Consider the following 27,234-nt stretch of genomic DNA (forward strand, 5'->3'; position numbering starts at 1 on the left):
GTAAAATTTGATGGCTCTACCATTTAATTTATGCAAAGACTTTTTCCATTAGTTCATGGATTCAGACTTTAAGGTCAGAAGGGACCTGCTGCTTATTGCAGGGAACAGAACCTCATCCACCCACTCCTGTAATAGACCCCTAACCTCTGGCTGAGTTACTGAAGTCCTCAAATCATGGTTTAAAGATTTCAAGTTACAGAGAATCCACTATTTACTCCAGTTTAAACCTGCAAGAGACCCATGCCGCAGAGCAAGGCAAAAAAGACCCAGTGTCTCTGCCAATCTGACAGGAAAATTCCTTCCTGACCCCAAATATGCGATCAGTTGTACAGTGAGCATTTTGGCAAGACCCATCAGCCAGACACCTGGGAAAGAATTCTCTGTAGAGCCCTCCCCATCCAGTGTCCCATCACCAGCCATTGACGATATTTGCTACTAGCAATCACAGATTGCCCACAATGGTACGTAGCCAGTCTCATCATACCATCCCCTTCATAAAATTATCAAGCTCAGTATTAAACCCAAATAGGTTTTTTTGCCCCCTTGGACGGCTGTTCCAGAACTTCACTCCTCTGATGGTTAGAAATCATTTAATATCAAGCCTAAACTTGTTGATGATCAGTTTATATCCATTTGTTCTTGTGTCAACATTGGCACTTAATTTAAATAACTCTTCTCCCTCCCTGGTATTTATCTCTCCGATATATTTAGAGAGCGCAATCATACTTTCCCTCAGTCTCATTTGCTCAGTTAAATTAACTGTTTCTTGTCAAATTTAGAGAGACTTCAAGTAAGAAATGCATGTAGATAATCCAAGTTTTGGCTGGATGCATTAGCTTCCACTTTCTTTCCTAGAAAAGGAACATTTAATTGTAGAGATGGCTCCTCAACCCATTCACAGACGTAGAAGTTTTTAGCAATGGTAAAGATGTAATTTTGCAGAATCTGAAATGCCATACTATAAAAGAAAGTCAGATGATAAATTCAGTTGCCTGAGTTTCAAATGTGTCTAGTGTGGAGAACAGAAGTGGCCACACAGTGCATACATTTTAACTGCTTTCTTCTGGAGTTCTTGTTGCTCATCTACAGTATGACAAATTACTTCTTATTGCAATGAGACCCACATTTACAGGTCAGTACGATAAAGACTTTAGCATGCACTAGCCTTGTCATCCCTGTTTCCTTCAAGGCACTTACATTGTATACCAAATGTATGAAGTCAAAGTCAATAGGTCCACAAGGACAGCAGAACAGGCAATTTACCAGCTTCAGTGTGGTCAGGTATTTCTAAAGGAAACCTTTTATTAAACAATACATAGTAAGATTTGTAGGCAATTATCTGGGTCAAGAATCAAACAGAAGTTGAGGAAAAAGTTCAGTGAAGCTAGAATGTTGGTGAAGAAAGATAAAAAGATAAACAGCACTTGATAAAATGGAGGAAAATTACTGCCTAGATTTGTGCTCAGTTTAAGAAAAGGTTACATCTCCTTTATTGAAGGATCCCTCCCCTACTTCCTTCTGCTGCAGCCTCTTTCTCTACACCACCCTCACCCTCTCCTTATCCTAGCTAAGTTCAGAGCCCAGTCAGATGAAGAAACATTTTGGGGGCTTTGACATGGGATTTGGTGCCTTTTGATGTGGTACTGCCCAAGACTTGAGTCTGTGCCTCCCCCCCTCACTCTTTTTTTGAGGCAACCCACCAAATGGTCAAAAAAACTGTGAGCCAAATCCTACATATTGTTGCACCTGCCAAGGACTGTGCAGTATGACTGGTAACTATTATTTTTCTACCACTTCGAGTCATTGACAAAAAAAATGTTGAGAACCACTGTCCACGATTGCATAGTACACATCCCCCCAGAGTTCTCTAACGCAGCAGCAATTTAGTGAAGTTCAGGAACTCTCTCTGAAGAGCCTGGTGGCCCCAACGAAACTTTTCAGCAAAGCTTCCAACTATCCTTATTAACTAGCACATGTTATGCAACACACACATTCAGTCAGGTCACTTGTACTAAGTTTTGAAAAGAAAAAACAAATGGAGCTTGACAGGGGAAAAAATGCTACTACATATAAATCTGGAGTGAGTGAAATGGCATATAGCAAGAAGTGAGCCACTGGTGTCCCTGTGCCTGCATGGTGGCATTGTAAATATTAAACAAGAAATGTTTTACCAAAACAAAAATTCAAACACTCATATTTATTGTTCAGCAAATTCACCCTATGCACCATTCATGGCCCTGGATATTTTGAAAGGCAGGAAAGAGAAGGAAATACCTAATAAATGCAGCATCAGAACATTTATTTACAAATATACTGGAATTCAACAAAAAATTCTCCACTTTCTGGATTAACTTGTTTGAGGGGAAAGTGATAGTTATATTTTTCAGTAATAAAGAAAAGAGAGACCCCTTTCCTCCAAACAGGTTCCATTGTTCTTATGCAGAACATTATGCCATCACCACTGAGCAAACAGACTATACTTTGTATTTTATTTTCAAAAAGCAAATAGTAAACAGTTTTAGAAACCAGAATACAGAAAGCAAACACTTTGGTGTACATTTTAATGCAGCTTCATATTATTCTAGAGAATTCACTTCGTAGCATATGTCAAAAATAAAGACAGCAATTACAAATACATATTTATATTAACTATTTCAATAGTGCTCATTTAAGAACATAAAAAACCAAATACCCTCTTCATATACCATTGGAAACTCTGCTAGTTGATTATCAGCCTCAAAAATGTTTTGAAGTTATTACTGATAAATGTTTGTTCTCCCTTGTGCTTTTTAGTATATTGAACTCAAAAAGTGAATGTGTTCCCTCCCTCCCCCCCTAAAGAGATTTCCTTCTTGTGATTACATTCTCATAAATAACTAAAGTTGAATGAAAGATACAATGCATCTTCTACATAATCTAGACAGGCAAAAAAGTTACCCTTAAAAAACACAAACAAAATACATATTTATAAATCTACATCACCAGCAACCACCTCCTCTTCTATCTGCAACAATGGTTTCATATTTATGGTTGCTTCACATGGCGGTTGGCTGTCCAGCTGTTGGGGAGAAATAGAAAAAAGTTTTGATTAAGGAAGAGTTTATTGGAGTGTTTTAGTAAATGTAAGATATTGAGTTCAAAAATGTCTGTCAAAATAATATCATTAATCAATATCTGTTTGCAGTTCCTTTTTGCAAAAGGTAATGAACATAGCATCTAAATACAAGATAGAATCAATATGCAAACTACAATGAACAACAACAACACTGCTTATACTGTGAGATTAAATCTAAATTCCCATTTAAAACAAATGGATTTTCAATGGTGTATACAATCCATCCAAAAATATCATTTTAAAACTTGTTCTCAGTCAAAAATATTGGTGGGGAGGGGTGTCAGGGTCAGGTTTTTATTTTTTGTCAAGAGCTTAGCTATCTAGCAAACATTTAACAATCACAAATCTTTTCAATTAGCATTTAAAAAGTATCCATCCAATACTCTGCTGCTTTTGCAATATTCAAAAATATTACAAGTAAATATATTGTACAAAGTTATTTATTTTACATGTCACTACCATAATAATCCTACAATTTACCATTCAAAGGTTCTTAACCAACCTTCTACCCAAACATATAAGGAAGAAAATGGGCCACTTGTACAGTATGTCTGGAAGTTTCACAAATTACAGGTTGTTACCAGGGATGGCTCTAAACATTTCGCCGCCCCAAGCAGGGCAGCATGCCACAGGAGGTGCTCTGCCAGTCGCCGGTCCCACGGCTCCGGTGGACCTCCTGCAGGCGTGCCTGCGGGAGGTCCACCGGAGCCGCCTGCCACCCTCCCGGCGACCGGCAGAGCGCCCCCCACGGCATACCGCCCCAAGCACGCGTTTGGCGTGCTGGGGTCTGGAGCCGCCCCTGGTTGTTACAAACCAAGAGGGATGGACGAGACTAATCAATTCCAGAGTCAAGACCCTTTTATAGAGAGTGCACTATAAACAGCACTCTCATGTCTACAATGGGATGAGCTCTAGCTCAAGTGCCTCCACTGATCACAACTGCTGTAACAACATACTGTGGGAAACGCAGCTTCTCAGGTATCCAGGTTCAGAGAACTGGACTTATTAGCTTAAAATCAAGAGTCCATGTGGAAGCAAATTGGTCTCCGTTGCAGATCCAGGAACACTGGCACTCTGTGCATAATATTTCTCTTAAGTGATCACACAGCCACATGTGTTGTTCATTTCATTCCACTGATGGGATGAAAAGTGGTGAAGATATAGAGCCCTCTCCTCTAACTTACCCTTTCAATGGCTTAACATACACACTGAACTGGGTAACAAGTTAGAATCCTACAGTAAACCTACATGAGAGCTCCCTTGCTCCAAACTACCCTCCAGGCCTTTAAGAAGGGTGAAGAGGAGACCCACTCCAGAGTAATTCTGTCTAGGGATGGCTACATGTCACCACAGCTTTGTGGACCAGAATATTACAGGCAGATCTCAGATTTAAAAATTAGCAGGGGCACTTCATCCTCATCCACAGCAGCAAATTTTCCACCACCACTCAAATACTGGCTAGCTATAGTCAAGAAAATCTGTGGATTCCAAATGCCAGTGTTATATCAGTTACACAGCAACTTTCCCCAAAGAGGGCAAGTGATCAAAGATAAGTCATCAAGAGCATATGTGACAAGAAATGGTTTCTTTAGCAAAGGCATCACAACTGTTTTTCAAAAACAAGTGGCATCCCTTTATCTTCTCCAAACATGTACAAACCCCCACCCCCAAAATCTGGAAACAAAGGAACCAGTACTTTTCCCTTCCTCCTGCTGGACCTCCCCCATCCAGAAAAGACCTGGGGGTTCAGCTCACAACTTGTAGCCCAGGATATCCCCATTGCTTTCCAAACCTCAGTGAGCCATACAGACCAAAATTTAAATGGGAAAGCTGGAGTGCTTGTCTCTCTGTCATTCATTCTTAGAAACTGACACCCCTCTCAAAATTATTAATTTAAAGAAGTTTGAGTTTGCCACATAAAAGTAGCAATATAGGAGACTCTGGATAGAGAACTCTTCTCAGAATTAAGGAGTTGTCTAGCACTTTCTGCAGCAGCAAAGAGAAAAATGCTTTTTATTCAAAGCACCAGCACCAAGCTCATTAAGTTAGAATTTTTGTAAATGGGAATAAAGAAAAAAATTCTATACTGCATCCTTTAATTAAAACCTGCAAGTAAATCAATCCACTGCTGATCGAATACTCCCAAATGAATAACCAATCATGAGGTTATAATTCAAAAGAGTGTAGCTTTGGAGATAGTAACCAACATCCTATAATTAGGATGAACTAATCATTTTCCTAGTATGTGCATAGATCAGTTTTATAAGTAGATGCAATTTTGCAACATGACTGACTTTTATTTAGTGTACAGCAATGACTTTAAAGGTATGCCCACATTGCAGTCACAATAGCAGTGAAGCCACAGAAGCAAGGGCTGCAGTATAGGCAGTACACCCCATCCAGGACCACCCAAGTGGCTTGTCGGTGATTCTGTGGCTTCACTGCTATTGTTAGTCAAGCTAGCTAGATCAAAGCTAGCTCAGCTATGTCTACACATGCTGCAGTCACACTTCTGATTGCAGGGTAGCCATGCCCTAAGGTGCCACTTTCCCAGATTTGTAAAGAATGAAGCAAATCCATAATAACGGGGTGGTAAACCATTGCACAGTATGTTAAGGGAATGGAGAGTACAGCCCACAAAGAGAAACAGAAATGAAACCTTTATGAATCAATTCACTAATATACCAAGTTAGCGCTAAACACAAGAGTCTTTGTTAAGTACAGCAGTAGGCAGACTCTGGGAGCCCCAGAGCAAAAGTAGAAAAAGTTTTCACACACTTATTATAGTCTGGTCTCCTTACTTTTAAATCTGACATAGCAGTCGTTGCAGAAGAGTTCATTGTTTCGGATCCTGACTTCAGCTCCTGAGTGTGAGCCCCCCAGGTCACATGCACAAGCTGCGCACTGTATTAAACACCAATAATTAGCAACTTGTTACAAACACTGGGAGACAACATATTCAGAAGCAGCTTATAGTAAAAAACAGCGAAGCCTGAACCATAAACCCAAATTACCAAAAGCAAACATACGATTTGCAGATTAAAATGCAGCCAACCAGGGGAGACATCATTTAAAGGTGATGACTAGCAAACTAATAGAGATGCACATTCTAAACATATAAAAAAGAAATGATTCAGAGATTAGCTCATGAAATCTTGTTTAAGCTTCAATTTCTCTGAAACAAAATTTTAAAAATGGCACAACATGAAATAACTTGTTCTTGAAACGGCAACAGCAATTTTGGCACAAAACGTTTGTGTGTGCCACTTGCAGATTCCATGCAACACTATCTGCTTTTCATTCTGCTACCTTGCTTTTCAAGACAGGAAGCATTTATGCCCAATTATTCTAAGTGTGTATGCATAATTTAAAAGAATTCTTGGGAGCTTCAGATTCCTTCATTTTGCCAAAACAGAATTCTTGCCACCCTTCCTTATGCTAATATTAAAATGTTTAAGCATAGTGGGTGAACAATGCATTGCTATAGCGGGAACTAAGCAATAGCTCTTGAATCTCCAAGTAGACAGAGGTGACACATGCACATATAAACCTCATGGTGTCTGGATGGACTGTCTCTGTATCACCGTTCTTTGGCCATGGCTACACTTGCAGATTTGCAGCACTGCAGCAGGGTGTGAAAAAACACCCCCTCCAGTGCTGCAAGTTGCGGCGCTGCAAAGCGCCAGTGTGATCAGAGCCCCGCTCCCAGCGCTGTACGTTAATCCCCATAGGGAGGTGGAGTACGGACAGCGCTGGGAGAGCTCACTCCCAGCGCTGGCGCTCCGACCACACTCGCGCTTCAAAGCACTGCTGTGGGAGCGCTCCCGCGGCAGTGCTGTGCAGCGCTAAGTGTAGCCATAGCCATAGTTTGTGCATGCTGGATTTAGAAAATAAAATGAACACTACAGAACAAGGGGGTTAAGGCTTTGTAGCCTCTGTGAAAAATGCTACAGTAGGATGGCATCTAGCAAGGGTATCAGGAGAAAAAAAAGGTTCTAGAATTAAGATATGTTCATTCAGCTGTTCCACAGGGCCTAACACACATTCATAAAAGCCCTTATATAACATCTAAAATAATAAATTCAACTCTGCAGTACTTTGTTCAATGGTACACTAATCCTAAAACAATTGCCTTTGGGAGAGATCATAATTCCTCCTATGTGCCAGCGCAAAAGGGTAATTCCTCTGTGCTGACTACCCATGTAGCAGAAAATAACATGGAAGAAAGGCAGCGGAGAGCCGCTTGTGCGGATTACTATTCTTCCTTCTATGCAGGTGTACAGAAGTAGGTGGAGCCTTGGCTCCTTCCCCTAGAACATGCCACCCAACTCAGCTGGCACAGATTACTTCTTCCCTTCAGCCTGGAACCAATGACCAGACACACTTAAGTTTTAATCTAGTTTCTCATCTATTCCTGGAGCAGTGCATTTATGTTTTGTCCCTTAGTAAGGGGTTTATGGCAAAGTAGCCTGATTTTCAGAGGGCAGGTGGCTCAGCATTTTCTGAAAATGCCTTTTTTTAAAAAGTGAAAATTGGAGTGTAAAATGTTAAAACTTTAATAACAATCCAAGGAGTAGTATTAAGGTGAATGCTTAATGCCTGTGGATAGGACTGTTGCATGGATATATGCATGTAGCACACAACATGAGTGGAGCTAGTAGCATGTGATTAGTAGAGCCTTTACAACCAGAACTCCAAGTAGCCATGCGTGCTCCAAGTTAGTTCCCGTTTCTTCACAGTGTTTCTCCAGCTCTCACCTTAAAACAACGTAAATGATAACAAAGACCAAGAGATTCGATGATCATGGCTGCTCCTTTGCCCAGAACGTTATTACAGTATGAACATATTTTCTTCCCACTGACTGACCTAGATACAGAACAAGAATGTGGCTCAGGTCCTCAAAACCACTTGAAAATGTTTAAAATATAGATGAAAGTGATTAAGAACATGATGTCATGAGAGAAAGCATTGAAACAGAGGACTGTGTGCTGCAGTTATGAATGGAAAATTAGGTTATCGGGGAAAAACATCAAAATTAATATTATGTAATTAAATCTGTAAGTTATAAAAATCTAAAATTTAAAAAAGAAAAAATCTACAGAAACAGACAAAACAGAAGTGAACATAAGATTTTATGTTGCATTCTTGCACACTATTTTATCATGTTAAATGCTGGTTGAAGAGGATTCGAAAACAGATATAGCTAAGCTTGGAAACTAGTGATTCATAGTTTTTGTTCTCCTGTCTCATTTCTTATCTGAAAGAAAGTATTATTAGGGCTACACTTCACTAAAACCTTTGCCAAGTACCACCCTCTGTAGCTTGTTAGATAACTGAAGTCTGGTTCTGGACATACATTATATTAACTCCTTTGAACATGTGCCTTATAGAGGTCAATTTCCATGGGCCAACCAGATTATTTGAAATCCGAAAATGGAAGAGAGAACAAGAGAAGCAGCCATTTTTAAAGAGGTCATTTTCTTACACTATTAAAAAAAATTAAGTAGTCTAGCTTTTAAAAAAATTCCTCAATTTATCAGCATGTTCATGAACACTAGAGCTAGGAAGGGTGAAGGAATGCTTTTGCAATGGTCTCATTACACCTATTTCATGTAACTGCTGTGTGTACATGAGTTTCCAAAATCTTATATACACATTTGTTTAAAAAAAGTTTTAAAAACATGAAAGAGCATGGTTATCTTTACTCCAAAATAAACTTTAATTACTTCCTTTTCTGGATTAAAATAATGGATTAAAACTTAAAAGAAATGACCTATCCTACAATTACCCAGGATCACTAGCCATGAACATTTCTGAGAGTTCTCTGAGACGATGTTGACCACATGTCAGCAAGAGAGATGTGGTCAATAAAATGTGGGCCTTAAAATTTTATGTATTTATTTTTTAAACAAAAGATTCTTGCAAAACCAATAAATGTCAGAAGTGATTTCTGGAAAGTACAAGGAGACTTATCATTTTTCAGGGCCGCCCGGGGGGAGGGGGGGGGCGCAAGTGGGGCAATTTGCCCCAGGCCCCAAGCTCTGCAGGAGCCCCCACGAGAATGGCTGAAGCTCCCTCCCCAGCCCCAGCCCCAGCCCGACCCCATCTCCGTCCCTCTCCCGGAGTCTCAGCCCAGCCAGCAGCGTCCGGGACAGCTGCAGCGTGGCTCCGGCGGGGCCCCTGAACCCCCATCAGGGGCGGGGCTGCAAGCTCCAGCGGGGCGTGAGCTCCCTCCACTAGGCCCAGAGCTCGCAGCCCCGCCCCCTGACCACGCAGCTCTGAGTGGGGCGGAGCTCAGGCCCTGCCGGAGCCATGCTGCCCCTGTCGAGGGAAGCTCCTGGATGGGCTGAGGCTCCGCGTGAGGGGGGAGCCAGGGGCAAGGGGCCAGGGCCGGGGGATTGGCTAAGGGGCAGGAAGTCCCAGGGACAGTCAGGGCACAGGGAGGGGGCAGAGGTTGGGGGGGCGGTCAGGGGACAGGAAATAGGGGGGGTTGGATTGTGGGCATTCCGGGGGTCTGTCAGGACTCAGCGGGGGGTAGATAGGGGTCAGGGCAGTCAGGGGACAGGGAGCAGGGGTGGGGTCTCAGGGTGGTGGTTGGGGGGGCAGGTGTCTGGGGGACAGTGAGGGGACAAGGAGCAGGATGGGTTGGGGATTCTGAGGGGGGGCGGGCAGTTGGGGGGCAGGAAGTGGGTGGGGGTCTGATGGGGGGCAGGGCAAGGCTGTTTGAGAAGCACAGCCTTCCCCTACCCTAAAGCTCATTCAGCAGTTTGAGGCTTGCAGAAGAGCCAAGCTGTTAGCTTTTCCATTAGGGCTACCATCCCTTTCACTTCTCAAATGCCAAATTATAGTCTACATTTAATTTCAGTGCCATAGGGAGATTCATGTCAGGGGAGGGTAGCTTCATTTAAAATTATCCACAGGGGGAGGTATCACATGAGAAGAGCAATATCCTTCCCAACCCTACCAAGGGTGACCCCCACTCCCCTGCATTCCCTGAGGCTTCAGAGGAGTTAATTCAGTGGTTCTCAAACTTTTATACTGGTGACCCCTTTCACACAGCAAACCTCTGAGTGCGACCCCCCCTTAAAAATTAAAAACACTTTTTTATATATTTAACACTATTATAAATGCAGGAGGCAAAGTGGGGTTTGAGGTGGAGGCTGACAGCTCGCGACCCCCAGTAATAACCTCGTGACCCCCTGAGGGGTCCTGACCCCCAGTTTGAGAACCCCTGGGGTAATTTAATTTTAGCACCCTGTGTCCATTCACATGCATGTGCTATTTTGAGCATTTCAGTTTTCACAACATAGGCTCATCCCAGATTCTGGAACAAGCTCAAATGCTCAGTTCGTGGAGTATGTACATAAGCTATACTAAAGACAAACCCACAGTAACCGTCTCCAGTTTGTGAGGGACCCCGTGGAGCCAGTCTCTAGGAAACAGATAAATGCATGGAGGTTAAGTCCATTAATGGCTATTAGCCAAGATGGGTAAAGAATGGTATCCCTAGCCTTTGTTTATCAGAGGGTGGAGATGGATGGCAGGAGAGAGATCATTTGATCATTACCTGTTAGGTTCACTCCCTCTGGGGCACTTGGCATTGGCCATTGTCGGAAGACAGATTACTGGGCTGGATGGACCTTTGGTTTGACCCAGTATGGCTGTTCTTATGTTCTAACCTAAATTAACCCAAAGTTATGGAGACAGATACAAGTCAAGGAAGCCAGCAGAGTATCAGAAACCTGGGGAAATCTCTGACTGGATGGGCTCAGGCATTTGGTCCCAAGCTGAGGTGGTTCAAAAGTTTTGGATTTATTTTAAGCAGAATTTTTTTATTGCTTCTTTAAACAATCAAACACAGCAAGCAGCAAATATGTGGCCACACACTTCTGAAAGTCCAAACCATATTCAGGTTTTGGCAGACTAATTTCAGCTTTTCAATTTAAAAAAAAACACACAACAAATTTTGAAGGAAAGCAGTCATTGTCCGTGATTTTTTTCTGCTTTTTAAAAACCCCTAGTTTTCGATCCAGAAAAAGTTTTGACGGAAAATATCTGTCCAACCCTTTTAATGAGCTTTAGTACCTTTTAGCACTAGCTGATGCTGAGAACCAGTGATACCTTGTAAAGAAGTTCTCTCAAAACTGGCTGCCCGTGGGTGCAGCAAGTGCGCCAGGCCCCGCAGGGGCCCCCACGAGAATATAGTATTGTATAGTATCGCAATTTTTTTAATGGAAGGGGTCCCCGAAATTGCTTTGCTCCAGGCCCCCTGAATCCTCTGGGCGGCCCTGTAATTTTTGTAACCCACAAATAATTTTGAGTTGAGTGACTCAAGATGTATTGCTTCATCTTCTCTTTACCAGTGTAAGGCAGTAGCAACAAAACCCTGGGAAATTTTCTGAACAGCTATGAGAAAAATGAAAGTGATAACACTGTCCTTCTATGGTGCCTTTCAGCTAGATAACTCAAGGCACTTTTCAAATATTAAATTTTACAACACTCCAATGTGGAATATTATACAATATAATATAATTGAACAATATAATTATACCTGTTTCACACACAATCAGACTCCAGTACTAAGAGATCAAGTAGCTTGTTTAAGATCAAAGCCAGCCAGTGGCAAAGCTTGTAAAAGACTCATTAGTTCCAACTCCTCTGCTGCAACTACTATATGAGAGTGTCCACAGTTCAGCCAGCAATTTACAAATTTTCAACAGATGGGCAACTACTTACTTGTTCCGCTGCTGGGCTCCTGATTGGGAAGCAGAGGTAGGAGACTGAGCACGCGGTACAGAAGAAGGTGCTGAGGGGAAAGTGTGGGAAGAAGTGGCTGATCTTCCAGAGCTGGCTGAAGGAGGTGCTACACTGGAGGAGGGGGTACGCATGTAAGCTCGGTTCGAAGTAGACACTAGTGGAGCAGCAGAGCGACCAAAATCTTGACTAGATGATGTGGAAGAGGCAGATTGATTCATCCAAGATGAATGTCTCCATGAACTTGTTCTTGCGGAATCAAGATTATCTAACGATTCACCTCTGAAATGTATAATTGTTATGTGCAGAATATTACTGCCCAGAAACAGATCTTCTTATGAACTAACCCAGGGGTCGGCAACCTTTCATAAGCAGTGTGCCAAGTCTTCATTTATTCACTCTAATTTAAGGTTTTGCGTGCCAGTAATACATTTTAAAGTTTTTAGACGGTCTCTTTCTATAAGTCTATAATATATAACTAAACTATTGTTGTATGTAAAGTAAATAAGATTTTTAAAATGTTTAAGAAGTTTCATTTAAATTTAAAATAAAATGCAGAGCTCCCTGGACCAGAGGCAATGTGAGTGCAACTGAAAATCAGCTCGCGTGCCATAGGTTGCCTACCCTGAACTAACCCTTTATCATGCTTTGATTTTACAAAAAGGAAATATTTAAGTTTTCACTTTACACGGGGTATCAAAATATTCACCGTATCTATTTTAAAGGTTGATTTTCTAAGCATAATTATTTTTTATAACCTGAAGAATATTTTATTATATTCCTTTATTAAAAATATTTGAAGTGGCAAACTATTTATCATAACTGGGCATCACTAGACTTAGTGGGAAAAAATGACCAAAGAAGGTGAGGTTAAAGCACTAAAGATAACAGCAAATACACTTCATTACAGCTTTATCAGAGTGAAAGAAATCAAATTGTTTTTATTTAGTAATGACACCAGATAGTGGTGGTGTTTGTATTTTTCTCTAAGGGATACCAGTTCTAAAATAGATCAATCCCTCCCCTCATTAGATAGTCACATTGTTCAGAAACCAGCTGTTGGCAAAACAACTATGACCTCATAACTGATATCTTACTGTTTCCTAAGTGACAAACCCAACGTTTAGATCCTACACAAGCAACATACAAAGAAATTCTGAAGTTTCCTACAAGGTATTTGTGTGTTAAAAATTACTGAAAATTATTCTTCAGAACCTATATTTAAGCTTTATTTCACAACAAATTAAATTACCGAGGTTCTCAAATAGATGTGCAAACGACAAGGCACATTAATCATTAATTCACATTACTGGTACATCAAAGGAGAAATAAGCAAATGAGGAAGTATTTACAGTCCATTCAACAACACCTTTATACTCCGTACTTGCAAATATTTGATCTCAGCTATAACACAAGCAAGTTTTACCCCACTATGTTGTGACTCAAATGAGCTCAAAATCTTTACTGGCTTTACAATCTGTGCTGCAAAGCAACGTTCAAATGCCCCAAAACTAAATATTTATCTAGAGGCAAAGTTCAGTTTACAATTTTCAAAGAGTCCTACCTCTTCATTGTATTCTTGTGTAGATTAACGGGGTCCTTTTGCACACTAGAACTACGCTGCCTAATCCAGCTGTTGTCAGTATTTAGTGACGTTTTTTTTCTCATTTCCTGAAGGATATGTTGTCTCTCTATTTCTGCTGAAGACGGGGCACGCTCTTTTTGAGACCCCTTCTGTGAATCACTGACATTCCAGGACCTTTCCAAATATTTGTTGTTTGTACCTAATTTGAAAAATACATACATCTGTCAAGTTTGAGGGAGATAAAACATAAAAGCGAAAATTAAAAAGCAAATCGTTAAACTAGAATTGCCATATCTGAAGCAACATATGCACCTTTGTGTTGTTAATATTTGATGAAGTATAATTTCACCATTTTAGTATTGATTGCCATTACAAAAGCAAATATTACCAGACAACATGCACATTACAAGCATTAAAGACAAAAAAGGAAATATCCAGTGTCAAGCCAGCAGTGAACTATCGAATATCCAAGTTAAAGCACAGAAGCAAGCATCAAGTATTCTGTACTTCTAGGATATAGTGCCAGAATAGGGTAGGCGTTATTTTGCCCTTCCTCCCCTGCCCCACAACATAAATATCCCTAGGCTGCTTCTTACAGATGTAGGCTTTTCATGTAACTAGTGTCAAATCAAGCAATAAATCATAATTTACAATGTGGCAATTTACAATTAAAAAAAATCAAATAGAGACAAACAAAAACTGCTTATCAACCATGGTACAACGCCACACTACTTTTAAACAAATGAGTATTCCCTGCACTTTTAAGGTCAGATGAAAGCCAAAAAGATCCTTTGCTCTAAAAGCCTCAACTCCCCTCCCTCTTTGAAAGAGGCTTTTCTCCAATAATGAGATGGAAGCCTGCCAGAATACACAACTGCATCACAAATTCCTTCTCCCCTTTCAGAATTTATAATCCACACCCCCTCTAATTATGGGAATTATTCCCTGTTCAAAATGTCAAATTTATTGCGTTTTAGAGGAGTCAGTCTTGCTTTATAAATGTATCTGCTTCAAAAACACCCCTTGCTGGAAGCATTTTATCTACTCTCTAGTTACTGGGATATCTAGCCATTGAAGGAAAGGTCAAACTTCTGGTGTAAGGCATCCTTTGGTTCCTACCTGACATCTTAAAAAGGTAGAAAAACAATGCCACTCTCCTCAAATGAACAGAATTACTAGTGTTTAAGAAAAATAAAAGGAAATCTGTTATTATTCAGCTACTCTTTGTGCTAGGCCTACTTAAGTGAACAAAACAGTAAGTCACTTCAGTTTTAATATCCCCTCTTCTAATCCTGCTTTGACTACAGATTTACTATTGGATTTATTGGTATTGATTAACTTGTCAGATATTTCTGGAAGTCTAGTCATCTCATTAGTTTTGGTGATTGAGATGTGATTTGAGAAAGTGATCTTGCCAATTTGAGCTGCATTCCCACCTTGGTCTGGGTTAGCATGTTCCATCTGATAAACCATTTGTTTTCTTGTAGTCTCCAGCTCTGATTCTTTTGCCTTTTGCAGAGTCTTCGTACTTTGCTTTCGGTTTAACTTATCTTGCAACAGCCACTGTGCAATACCACCTAGTGCAGTGGTCCCCAATGAGGTGCCTGCGGGTGCCATTGCACCCGCCAGGGCATTTATGTGCACCCACCTACTAACAAGGGAGCACTTCCGCCGGATAACCCACCGCCAAGGAGTTCGGCCCCAAGACAACCAACTGCCGAGAAGCGGCAATGCCAAGAAGCGTTGCTGCCGAAATGCCGCTGCTTCTCGACGGCATTTCAGCGGCAACGCTTCTTGATGACGCCAGTTCTCGGCAACATTTCAGTGGCTGGTTGTCCGGCGCCCGCCACACACTTCTGAGAACATGAATATGTTATTGCAACAGAAAGGTTGGGGACCACTAACCTAGTGGTTTTCCATATTCACCTACAGTCACGTTTGCATACACAAACCCATTTATCACTTGTACAAAATATTTTTTTAAAAGTAGCTTGTTGTATCTTTCATCATACTGTCTTCAGTAAGTCACCCACATTTTCTTACATACAATACTCGAAGCAGATTCTAAAGTATCTAGAATATAAATTTCTAAAGAGAATGCTATGTAATCTTATATTTTGGCAGCTTCTTAAGAAAACTGAAGCCGTTGTTATACCATCATGAAATCATCTCCAGTTGTTTTCTTCCCATATATACAGAGTATGTTGCAAAACAATTGTGTTAAAAATATTGCCCCAGTGTTTGTAGCATTGAGTTTTGTTATTCTCAGTGCAAACGCACTAGCATAGTACATCTATTATCCACATTAACCCCATTGTTTCTATATTCAATCTACCACAGAAAATGCATTAAAATACAGCCTTACACATAACTATTTAAAAGTATTAATGTGCTATATAGATTATGATTATAATATGACTAATCATACCACTTTAAAATAAATTTCAACTAAAGTATATCTTAGTAAAGCGTCCATTCTGAATTTAAACCCACTGACTTTTGGATAATTTACCACATCCCTTAGATAATCTATTGCAGTGGTTAATTTTCCACACTACTAAAAATCTGATATAGTATGTTGTATACTTGAATTATGAGTGGCAATCAAAAATGTAATCTTTTTGACCCTCAAATATCTAGTTGCTGTAACTACCCTTTGATTGTATTCACGTTTTCATGCGGTTAACAATCAATTTAAAAAGATCTAATAGAAATTAAAGTGCTCACCATTTCTGCTTCTGGGGTAATCATCCAGTTCTGAAGTCGATCTGGATTTATTTCTATAAATACAGAAAACATGTATGAGTTGTATTACCATAGCGCCCAAGAGCTCTAGTCATGGTGCAGGACACTGTTGTGCAAGGCACTCTACAAACAGAGACCAAAAAGATGGTCTTGCCCCAAAGAGCTTACAATTTAAGTATAAGACAAGATACAACAGATGGACAGACAGACAGACATAGGAGAGTACATGGAAATAATGAGGCAACACTAGTCAGCATTGACAGGCTGTGGTCTCAGCAGTATAAGCTATTGTTATTTAGTACTAATCTTGCAGTAATTCCCGGAGACCTCAATTACAGAGTGGAGCATCATTCTCCTAGGTGCTGTACAAATATTTGAAAACATGGTCCCTACCTCATTCCCCTAGGTTATTAGACTGGAATATCAATGAAGATCAGACACAGTGCAGCATACCAGTCTAAGGAGGACTATTTCAATTTTTTGGGTGCCAGCTTATATTTTTAAGTTTGTTACATGGTGATGTACTTACCACTTCCTAGTTTGGAAGTGCTATTGCAGCTGAAAGAAAAGTATGGCCTTACATGCTACCTGAGGATGATTCTCGGGAAATCCTTGTGGTTCATTGATCCTATCATGCAGGGGAAAGTGCCTATGAGTTTTAGCTGACAAAAAAAAGTCATCAGATGCACAAGAAAATGAATAGTAGGCGAAAGTGTTCTGGCTGCCCAATGTGGAAGTTAACATAGCACCTGGCTGCTGTATGCTTAGCTCTAGCTCACGAAAGTGAGGCTCTGACTGTACATACAAATATGGTGTTTATTTAGAAAAGGAGCAAAGAGCTCATTTCTTGGGCAGCAGCTTCAATATTTAAACTACTGATGGCTGTTACAGCAGCATCACTGTATGCATCCACTACCCAGTGCAAAATGAGTCTACCGTATTAAGCCAATACGGCCTTTTCATGCAATATTCTTAATTGTATACAGTTTCCTGCTCCCCAAATTAATTGTTTGTCCTAACAGTCTGACTGATCAGTTCTTGCACTGGTCAAGAGCTGGGTGTTACAAATGCTCAACTGCATATAGAAGCAGTTACAACAGGGAACAAGGAAGCTAGACCTGGGCTTATGCCTCTAGCACCTTTGGCCTCTCCCCATGCCTCCACAGCATAACCATTTGGTGCAAAAGCCCTCACCACTTTCTGCGGGCAGAGCACTAAGAGGACAGAATACCCATCAGTAGACCTTGGCGAAATATTTTGGACAAATAGTTTATTTGCCAAAAAATGCAGTTTTGGTCAATCCAAAACTGTCAATTTGACAGGAATTCACTAAATAGTTTCAGCCAATTTTTTTCCAGGATTTAAACACCATTCAAAAATGGAGAGGTGGGGAAGAAGAAGAGCTAGTGGTAGTCCTCCCACATAACCGTTAGCCCTCGGCGAGGGTACTCATCCACGATGTGAAAAACCCTACACCCCCCTTTCTATTTAAAGTAGAGAAGGGGTTTGAACTGAACCTCCAACCTCTCAGAAGAGTGCCATAACCATTTTTGATTCACTAAAAAAATTCAGAATTTTAAGTTTTGATTCAATGAAACCTGAATTTCATTTTCAAGTTTTAGAACTGCTAGCGAACTAAAAAAATCATTTATGTGCAGTTCCATGCATCAGATGCACCATCTCAGGTCTTGGAGTTTCTTCTTGTGACATCACAAGTGCCCTACTTATTTCTATTGGAAGAGTGGACTAATTGCTGAAAAAGGTATACAGATGACTCCTAGTACCCCACAGTTGATTGTATCTGAATTAATGTTGGATGGGAGAGTTATGGATAGAAGATATTTTTATGGAGATGGGGAATTTAGTACTTTTAGGGTTATTCCAATAATTAAAAGGAAAAGAAAATACAACTGTGCATTTAAATGAACCAATGCACTGTTAACAAAAAAGCTTCTATTAAAAGCAGAAAAGAAGATAGCAAAAAACCAGGCATGGGTTAAAACAAAACAGAAAATAGGCAAAGTTTAAAAAAAGGAAAACTAAAAAGGTGTGTGCCATCTTCTTGATAATTTTGTACTTTCATTGTATCCCTCCTTTCCCTGCTTATCTTTTATGTTGCACAATTTTCTGTGTGGGAACCATGCCCTAGCTTGTCTAACACTATGACAACCACTGTAATAGCTGAGATTGTTTTCCAGTCTCATTAGTCCACTCCCACCCACAAATTCACCTCCTTACACTTCCTGGCTTTCTTTATAGAAAGATCTACTGACTGAAAGATGTTCTATGTTACAAACAGAGTATGGCTTAAAGAAACCAGGTGGCCAAAGCTCCTGTAGGTGAAAGCATAGCACAAGGACTGCAAAACAATACTGCTGGTAAGGACTCTAAACGGCACCAAACCAAAATGGTTAAAATTTAATGTCAAATCCAAGGCTGTGTAATATAAAGGTGAAATTCTAACCTGCCTGGAGATTCAGTATCATACCAACCTGTCAGCAAGAAAGTGTCCAGATGGATCTTCAAAGTTTTGAGATACTTCATAATTGTCATAATGTCTATAAGCAAAAAATAAAATAAAATAAATATATGAAATAAAGTGAATTAAGTAAATATCAAACCCAAATTGGGAAGAGATGAAGAAATAAGGTACAAACAACATGTACACAGCAAACTGAAATTCTAGGAGGCTCAGCTCCTGTTTCAGTTTGAAAGCTGTATCTGTCACGCAACTTCATTTCTAAGATCTTTTATGAAGCCAGTCAGACCTACTGTCTGTCAATGACAATAATTATCAAACACTGATACCAAAGCGCTAACATTAGAGGAATATGTATATCTATATGAACACAGCTTTTGGGGGCAGGCGCCACATCTTCATACATGTTTGTATAGTGCCTAGCACAATGAAGCTGCCATCCCAATTGGACCGGAAAGAGTTGTTAATATTGTTAATCCATTTAAAGTCCTACTTCAGCAAAGCAACCCTGTTTGCCAACCCTGTTCAGCAAATCCTTAAGAGCACATTCAAAAAAAAAATTGTTTCTGATATTTTAGTGAGAGTGGCACTTCTGTGTTACTTGTAACACTAGTAGATAAAATATTTTCAGAAAGGAATGTTATTTATAAGTTAATGTGTGTCCCTTCCTCCCGCTCTCTTTACTCTTTAAAATAGACTGCTGAAAAGGGTAGTGGAAAGAGATTGTCTGAAATAACTAGATTTAGACTAGGTATTTCTAAAATGCTGTGGGATCTAAGCTAATATAAATTATCTCATAGATACTGTAGTACAGGGATCAGCAACCTTTGGCACGTGGCCAGTCAAGGAAATCCGCTGGTGGGCTGGGATGGTTTGTTTACCTGCATCGTCCGCAGGTTTGGCTGATTGCAGCTCCCACTGGCAGCCGTTTGCCGTTCCAGGCCAATGGGGGCTGTGTGAAGCAGTGCGGGCCATGGGATGTACTGGCTGCTGCTTCCCACAAACCATCCCGGCCCACCAGTGGATTTCCCTGATGTGCCGCATGCCAAAGGATGCTGATCCCTGCTGTAGTATCTTTATTCCACAATTAATAGAAACATATTGCTGTGCTGGTCAAACCACTACAAGATAACAGCAGTAAGTGTTTGACTTAGGAATGCAGAAATGCAGCTGGTAGGAAATAATTAACTCAGTATTTCATTATAAATCTCTACATATGTGTTGAAACACAGACTTGCAAATTCCCCATTAATGCTACATATTGTCAATAGAACTAGGTGATAACCTCAGAAGTTTTCATGGTAAATTTTCAAGTTTTTGGCCCAGCTCTTATCAGTCACCATGTTCATTTGCGTAAACCCTTTTGAACAAAAACCTATGAAAGCAAATAAACAAACTAATTTCGTTAAAAGACAAAACCACCAGCTTTAATTATGGGCCTGATTCTGTCACACCCTTACAAACAGTGAATAGCGGTTTACTCTGACACTCAGCGGGATGATGAGCGAAATAAGGTATAACTCAATAGAAGGAAGGATGATAGGCCCTTATGTTTGACTGAGGTACAAAATGTGTATTGGTAGTGTAATGAGACATAGGTTTAGGTTGTCACAGAATGCACTCTGCTTAGTGACTTCATGTCTATCTTTTCTCTTGATATTCACAGAAACATATGTTTAATATGCACATACTTCAGGATATCTGCATTATCTTTGAAAATATACTTTTGAAAAGTAAATGCATCTCTCCCATTGTGAGTGCCGACCTTCGGTATTGGGGCATCTGCATTGGTATCTCCCTTTCTTTTTCCATGAGCCGCTTCTGCTCCTCAGCCTCCGCCCGCCGCTTCTGCTCCTCAGCCTCCGCCCGCCGCTTCTGCTCCTCAGCCTCCGCCCGCCGCTTCTGCTCCTCAGCATACTGTTGTTCCTTTGCTTTCCACTCTCTTTCAAGCTCTAGTTCTTGGGCTTTCCTTTTTTGCTCCAAATGCAGGGCTTTTTCCTCTTGAAGTCTCCTTTCCTCCTGGAGTCTCTGCCTTTCCATTTCCTTCTCTTCCTCATTCTGCTGCTGTTCCCCCCATTCATGTCTTCTGCCTCCTTCAGGAGCATCAGTGTCTTCTCCCATGTTTGTTCTCCAGCTAGAAATAGGTGGTGCATGTGCAGTTACCGATACTGTGTTTAAGGTTAGGGCAGTCGGCTCCTGTAGGAGGGAAAAATAATGGTTTTAGAAACATGATAGTGCAGGCTACCTATTTAGGAAACATTTTATTTTGTGACCAGGGACTTGAGGGGAAGAATCTCAGGGGACTCTCGGTGGCAACAAAGAGTGTGCTTCTTAGTTTATGCTTTAGGGATGTTTACAAACACAGTCTTCTAAAGTGAGAAGTTCCATTTTATTTGCTAGCCTTGATTACCCCTTTGCCTAGTCTTTCCAAAAGTGTCTGCAGCTTTTATTTTTTAAACCACCTTTATGCATGGAACACCTAACCTATACTTATGCTTCAGGCCATTCCTTCTCTTCTTAAGTCCCTACTAAAAACTAATTTCCTACACAATTTTCACAATAAGTGAGTCAGTGAATATTCACTCACTTTTTTCCTTATTTTACAGGTTGTTAGAAACAACCTTAAATGAACGACAGTGAGCACATATCTAAACTCAGTATCCATGTTAACTGTACTGATGTAACCCTCATCCTTCAACGTCCCCCAACATCTAAAATTTAAGAACATAATGGCCATACTGGGTCAGACCAAGGTCCATCTAGCCCAGTATCCTGTCTTCAGACTGTGGCCAGTTCCAGGCACATCAGAGGAAATGAACAGAACAGGCAATCAAGTGATTCATCCCATCATCCATTCCCAGCTTCTAGCAGTCATTTCTGACATTCTATTTTGTATGCACTCCTCTGAAAAAGGTCTTTGAATAGTTTGTTTCCATGCAGGAAGCAAAATAACCCTTTCAAATGAAGGAATAATGTGTTAGCCCAGATCACACTCTCAGCACTTATGGTTTAAAACAAAAGGTCCTTAAGTCTTTCACTACGAGGCGCTCAACAGCTTAATTAAGGGACACTAGTCTTGCTGTTTAAGTTATATGAACTTTAGATTTGTTTTGCTTTCCTGTTTACTACTGTATAAGCATAAATATGCTCATTGGTACATCTGAAGGAGGAGGAAGTGCTCTCTGAGCTGATACAGGAACAGAGAACAACGATGCCTCCAAAGCATCTGGACACCCAGAATATAGCCTGTTCAGCTGTAGAACAGACTACAGCTGCAGAAGGAAGCAGCTAAAGAAACCAGACACACTCCTGACATTTTGAGATATATGGAAGACTTTCATCACCAAGGTTATAGTTGATTTTTTCTCTAAATTCTTCAGAGGTAGGATGGCTCTGCCTTAAGACCGCAATTTAACAAGGTACTTGAGCACGTCTTAATTTGAGTATGGAATAGCCCTAGTGACTTCAGTGGGACTAGTCATAGGCTAGAAGTTAAGTACATGCTTGATTACTATGCTGAATCAGGGCTGAAGTTGGTCGTTTTCACTCTGGTCACAATGATATTGTTTTGTTTTATAAGCCAGTTACCAACTTATACATTTCTTCTGTTCATACAGCTTAGCAGCATGTTGTCCTGCTGTCTTGAATGAGTCTAAACCCAACTGATCATAAAAGTAAACCACTGACTTTGTACAGAGTTATTTTTATTCTAGGAGCATTTATTCTCTGCATTGGGCAAATGAGAAAGCAACAAAGTTATTTGCATATTTAAGTACCTACTTCCACTACTGCTCAATAAAGGAATCATGAGAAACTTGAAAAGTGAACAAACACACATCACCTACCTCATCTAAATATTTGGAACTCTCTCTTTCTGCTTCTTGCTGAGCCTGTAGCCATTCTTCCCGCAATTTCTCCTGTTCACGTCTGTATTTCTCCTGGCGGGAAGAGTCACTGATTATATTAAAAGTAAATTAAAAAGTGACAGGAAAACAAGATCTTCATTTGTATTAAAATATTTGTTTTCAAAATAACCTTGTGCAAAGCAGTACGTCAAGTATAATAAAAACATAAGCAGCACAGAATTCTAATAGATCGCAGGTGGCGAAATCCTGACCCTAATGACGTCAAAGAGAGTTTTACCACTGACTTCAGGGGAGCTAGGATCTCACCCTAAGCCTCAGAAGACTCACCAACCTATTACATTTCCGATCTTATGATTTGTTTTTGGTTTAGCTATGAACTTATTTCTATTAAGCTACAGTAATATCAAATCTTAACTATTTATAACAAGACTAAAAACTTTTTCGTTGGTTACAAGTTAGTAATTAGAGTCCTTAAAAAAAAAATCACTAATCATTTATTGGACCAACTTACCGCACTCATCTTGGGACTCTGATTATGTATTAATTTATTATTATTATTATATCTCCAGAAGCACCCAAAATGCATTTGGCACGGTACAAGCACCTAGGGAGGCACAGGCCTTGCCTTGGAAAGATGAAGGGTAGGAAAATTACATATACGCAAGTAATATATATACACACTGTTTTGTTTTCATGTTGGGTTCATCATCCCCCTTAACAGAGCTTCTGTGGGTTAAATTATACTCAGTGAAACCAATAATCTTTGGATGGTTAATGAATTTGCACGCAATGCTGAGGATGTAATTTGAAGATAATGAGGTTGTACATGTTTATTGAGAGAAAAGGCCTCAATCCAGCAAAGCACTTAAACACACCACAACTTTACGCACAAGTAGTGCCATTTGGTTAGTTTCACTTGGACTACTCACACGCTAAGTGCATTACTAAACTGAAGTCTATAATTTGCCCTGAAGAATCTCTCTTTCTTGTGATGGGTGGAGATGGAAACATTAGGGTTACCAATTTTCTAATCACACAAAACTGAACACCCCTGCCCCACCCCACCTCTTCCCCGAGGCCCCGCCCCAACTCATTCCATCCCCTCTCCCTCTGTTGCTCGCTCTCCTCCACCCTCACTCACTTTCACCAGGCTGGGGCAGGGGGTTGGGGTGGGGGTGGGGGGGTAAGGGGTTCAGGGTACGGGAGGGAGCCCTGGACTGTGGCAGGGGGTGTGGGCTCTGGGGTGAGGCTGGGGATGAGGGCTGGGGCAGTGGGTTGGGGTGTGAGGAGGGGGTGATGGGTGTGAGTTCTGGGAGGGAGTTTGGGTGTGGGCTCAGGGATGGGGCAGGGGGTGATGCCCCCTGCCCAGGGATGGGGCAGGAGATTGGGGTGAAGGCTCTGGGATGGGGCAGGAGGTTGGGGTGAAGGCTCTGGGATGGGGTTTGGGTGGGGGAGGGGGCTCAGGGATGCAGCAGGGAGTTGGGATGCAGGCTCTGGGAGGGAGTTTGGGTGCGGGAGAGAGTTCCAACTTGAGGCAGGGGGTTGGAATGTGGGAGGGGGGTTGGGGTTCAGGCTCCAGCCAGGTGGCGCTTGCCTCAGGCAGCTCCCAGTCAGTGGCACAGTGGGGCTAAGGAAGTGGGGCTCCCTGCCTGCCCTGGCTCTGCACGTCTCCTGGAAGTGACCGGCATTTCTGGTTTGTAGGTAGAGTGGCAAGGGGGCTCTGTGAGCTGCCCATGCCCACAGTTCCTGGCCAATGGGAGCTGCAGAGCTCGCACTTGAGAGGGGGGCAGCGCCCCCCATCGCCGCCCCTGTGCCTAGGAGTCGGACGTGTTGGCCACTTCTGGGAGCCATGAGAAGTGAGGGCCAGCAGAGAGCCTGCCTTAGCCCCACTGTGCCGCCAACTGGACTTTTAGCAGCCTGGTCAGTGGTGCGGACTGGACCAGCCAGGGTCCCTTTTCGACTGGATGTTCTGGTCAAAAACTGGACACCTGGCAACTGTAGGAAACCTCCCAGCTTAATGCCAAAGCCCAGGCTGGATATGCAGGACTAGCAATTAGAACAAGTATTTCTTTTGCTCATTCATTGACATTCTCACAAAGCCATTTTTAGAAAGCCTCTTTCAATGGGGAAGGAAAACAAACTGTACATTAAGACTACTTTAACAGCAGCTTTTTGTGTCCCTAAATATTTAACACTCTCTAAAGCTGGCCATAAAGAACATGAAGCCTATTTTCTCCTTTTTTTAAAGAGAGGTTAGAAGTGCCCAAGTCACTCTATTCTCTGAGCCTCTACACCTCTCTTGAGAGTGACTGGTCCACTGCTATCCCGAAATATTGGGCGATACAACACCAAGTTATCACAGAAGCATAATTCCCAATACAAACCATTGTTGGAAAAATTAGTACAATAGTGGCTGCCTTTTTTTTTTTTTAATACATAATACTAGTATCCTAGTTCAGATAAAATATTATATTCCATTGCTTAATTTTCTATTGTGACTGACAATCAAGAAAACTGGAAGTGAAGGGGGTCACCTATTATAGAAAAATAAAATTTTAATCAAAATTAATGAAGACTAAAAGATATCCTGTATAGTCCATACACAGCATTTAAAAGTATGTTTAGTTTGGCAAACTACAAATATGTATGAACTGTTCTTAAAAATAAGCCTTCTTAAAAAATATTAATTAAAAATTAAAAGATTAATTGTAAACAAATCATTCTGAAATCAATTAGCTGGGTTATAGACCTGTAAGTAGACCTGGTTGAAAAAACATTTCTTTCTAGTGAAAATTATGAAAAAAAAAATTCATTCAAAGTTGTTTATTTGAATTTTTTGCAGGGAAAATTCAAAACAAAACAATGTATATCACATCAACATTTTGTTTCAAAAGGTGAATTGAAACAGTACATTTTGATTTGTCAGTTTGGGGATTTTAGGTGCATTTTCCCCTTGGCCTCTTCTCCTTCTCCCCCTTTTTTTTTTGGCCACTGACTGCAATAAAACTCTGATCATTATTATTCCCCCCTACCATCACCACCACTTTTTCTGCTCTAACTTTTCAAACTCTGTAACTTTTCCAAATTTAGAGAGAGTGACAAAAGGAAAAATGAAACTAACTCTGCTATTGTGTAACTTATCCAGAATTGGATAGGTTCAGAAAAGTAGACCATCCAAAGTATAATATTAATAATTGTTAATACTTCTGCTGCTTTTATTCATAGATCTCACAGCACTTTACAAACTTGAATGAGTGGAATTATCATTGTACAAATGGGAGAAGTGAGGTGCACAGAAGTGAAACCATTCATCCAATGTTATACAGCATCTCAGAGGCAGTGCTGGGAACAGGGCGTAAGTCTACTGAACGGCAGTCCCATATCCTTCCCTCAGTCAAGGGAATCTCTGTCTATGAGTACATAGTTAAACTGTACCTGAAGTAAACGTTCCTGTTCTTTCTGCCATTTTTCCTGTCGTTTTCTCTCTTCTTCTTGGTCCCAAGTCCAACGACTAGGAGCATTAATAGATGGAACTGGGAGCTAAAAGATCACAAAAAGAGGATGATTAATCCACTGTCATTTTAAAAACACATTTTTAAAAGCTAGATAAAAACACATTTACAAACATTAGCTACAACCTTAGTACAATAAAAACCTACACACTTACAACAGTTAAATTGTAACGATTATTACCAGCTTTAAAAAAGGTTTAATCAGCAATCTGGATAGGTTTCTGACCAAAATAAGAGCATGCAATATAAGAACAATAGGAAACGTAAAAGCAGGGTTCCCTGAAACGAACAAAGCCAGACAAATGAATAACCTCTTTCATTAAATTCATTTATAAGCAGTACTCACATCAGACACTGCAGGCTCTGAGCCTCCTGTAGAATTTAGGGCAGAGAGGGGAAATAGAAAAAATGAAAAAAACATTACGATTATGTGTTATGAGGTTTGTTTAAATGTGGAAAGTTTCACTTGTATGAATTCCAGGATATAATTTGTTAAACTTTAAACCATACTTGTTTCATTTGACCCTATTCCCTTTATTTAGGTCAAGGAAACTTTAGGTATCTTCAAACTAATACACATCTATCCAGGAAGTTTTTTAAAAGAGAATAACCCTATTACATGTTCAAATCTTTCAGATGCTATCTATAATTATTTGGTCTTGAATTAGCAGTACATCCCCAGCCTTGTAACATGAAGGACTAATTACAGTTTTCCCTAGCTACTCTGAAAAAATAACTCAGTGCTGTTTCATAATCAAAAAAGCTACTCTCTTAAACAGTTTTGTTAGGATTCAGTTATACTGGTTATATATTCAGGATGCTAGAGACTCACATTTTACATTTATTAATACCAATAGGCCTTCCAAAAGCAACTAATCTTCCGTTATTAACCAACATAAATACCTCCTACTCTACTCCCAGAGAGAGGGTATCTTCAACTTTTCCATACTTGATAATAGTGTGTGTCAAACCTGATATTTGAAGGTTGTCACTATAGCTCTGAGCTTATGCCACAGTGATAAAAAAAAATGCATGCACTGCACTGATAAACAACACTGTGGGAAAACTATGGGAAATACACACTTACAATTCAGGTTTTGGTTTTCTTTGGTTTTTTTTAAAAAACAAATTCTTGTCCATTTAATTTTATTGTCCCAAATAACCAATAGTTTAGATCA

At 40.5% G+C, this 27,234-nt stretch overlaps 1 protein-coding gene across 1 annotated transcript in view; it reads right to left on the reverse strand.

Moving 5' to 3' along the window:
- Positions 1–2,470: 2,470 nt before the first annotated feature.
- The window catches only part of LMO7 (LIM domain 7), a 188,383-nt gene continuing 163,619 nt past the window's right edge, over positions 2,471–27,234 (reverse strand). Inside the window, exons 19-29 of the mRNA XM_045011401.1 lie at positions 26,403–26,428; positions 25,980–26,084; positions 22,524–22,616; positions 20,444–20,874; positions 18,692–18,757; positions 16,182–16,234; positions 13,434–13,653; positions 11,852–12,151; positions 7,873–7,981; positions 5,917–6,019; positions 2,471–3,058 (exon numbers count right to left, since the gene is read on the reverse strand). Coding sequence (XP_044867336.1) covers positions 3,036–3,058; positions 5,917–6,019; positions 7,873–7,981; positions 11,852–12,151; positions 13,434–13,653; positions 16,182–16,234; positions 18,692–18,757; positions 20,444–20,874; positions 22,524–22,616; positions 25,980–26,084; positions 26,403–26,428 — 1,529 coding nt within the window. The 3' untranslated portion in view covers positions 2,471–3,035. The remainder of the gene's footprint in view (positions 3,059–5,916; positions 6,020–7,872; positions 7,982–11,851; positions 12,152–13,433; positions 13,654–16,181; positions 16,235–18,691; positions 18,758–20,443; positions 20,875–22,523; positions 22,617–25,979; positions 26,085–26,402; positions 26,429–27,234) is intronic.

The sequence above is a fragment of the Mauremys mutica genome, chromosome 1 (genome assembly GCF_020497125.1).
Source record: "Mauremys mutica isolate MM-2020 ecotype Southern chromosome 1, ASM2049712v1, whole genome shotgun sequence".
Lineage (NCBI taxonomy): Eukaryota > Metazoa > Chordata > Testudines > Geoemydidae > Mauremys > Mauremys mutica.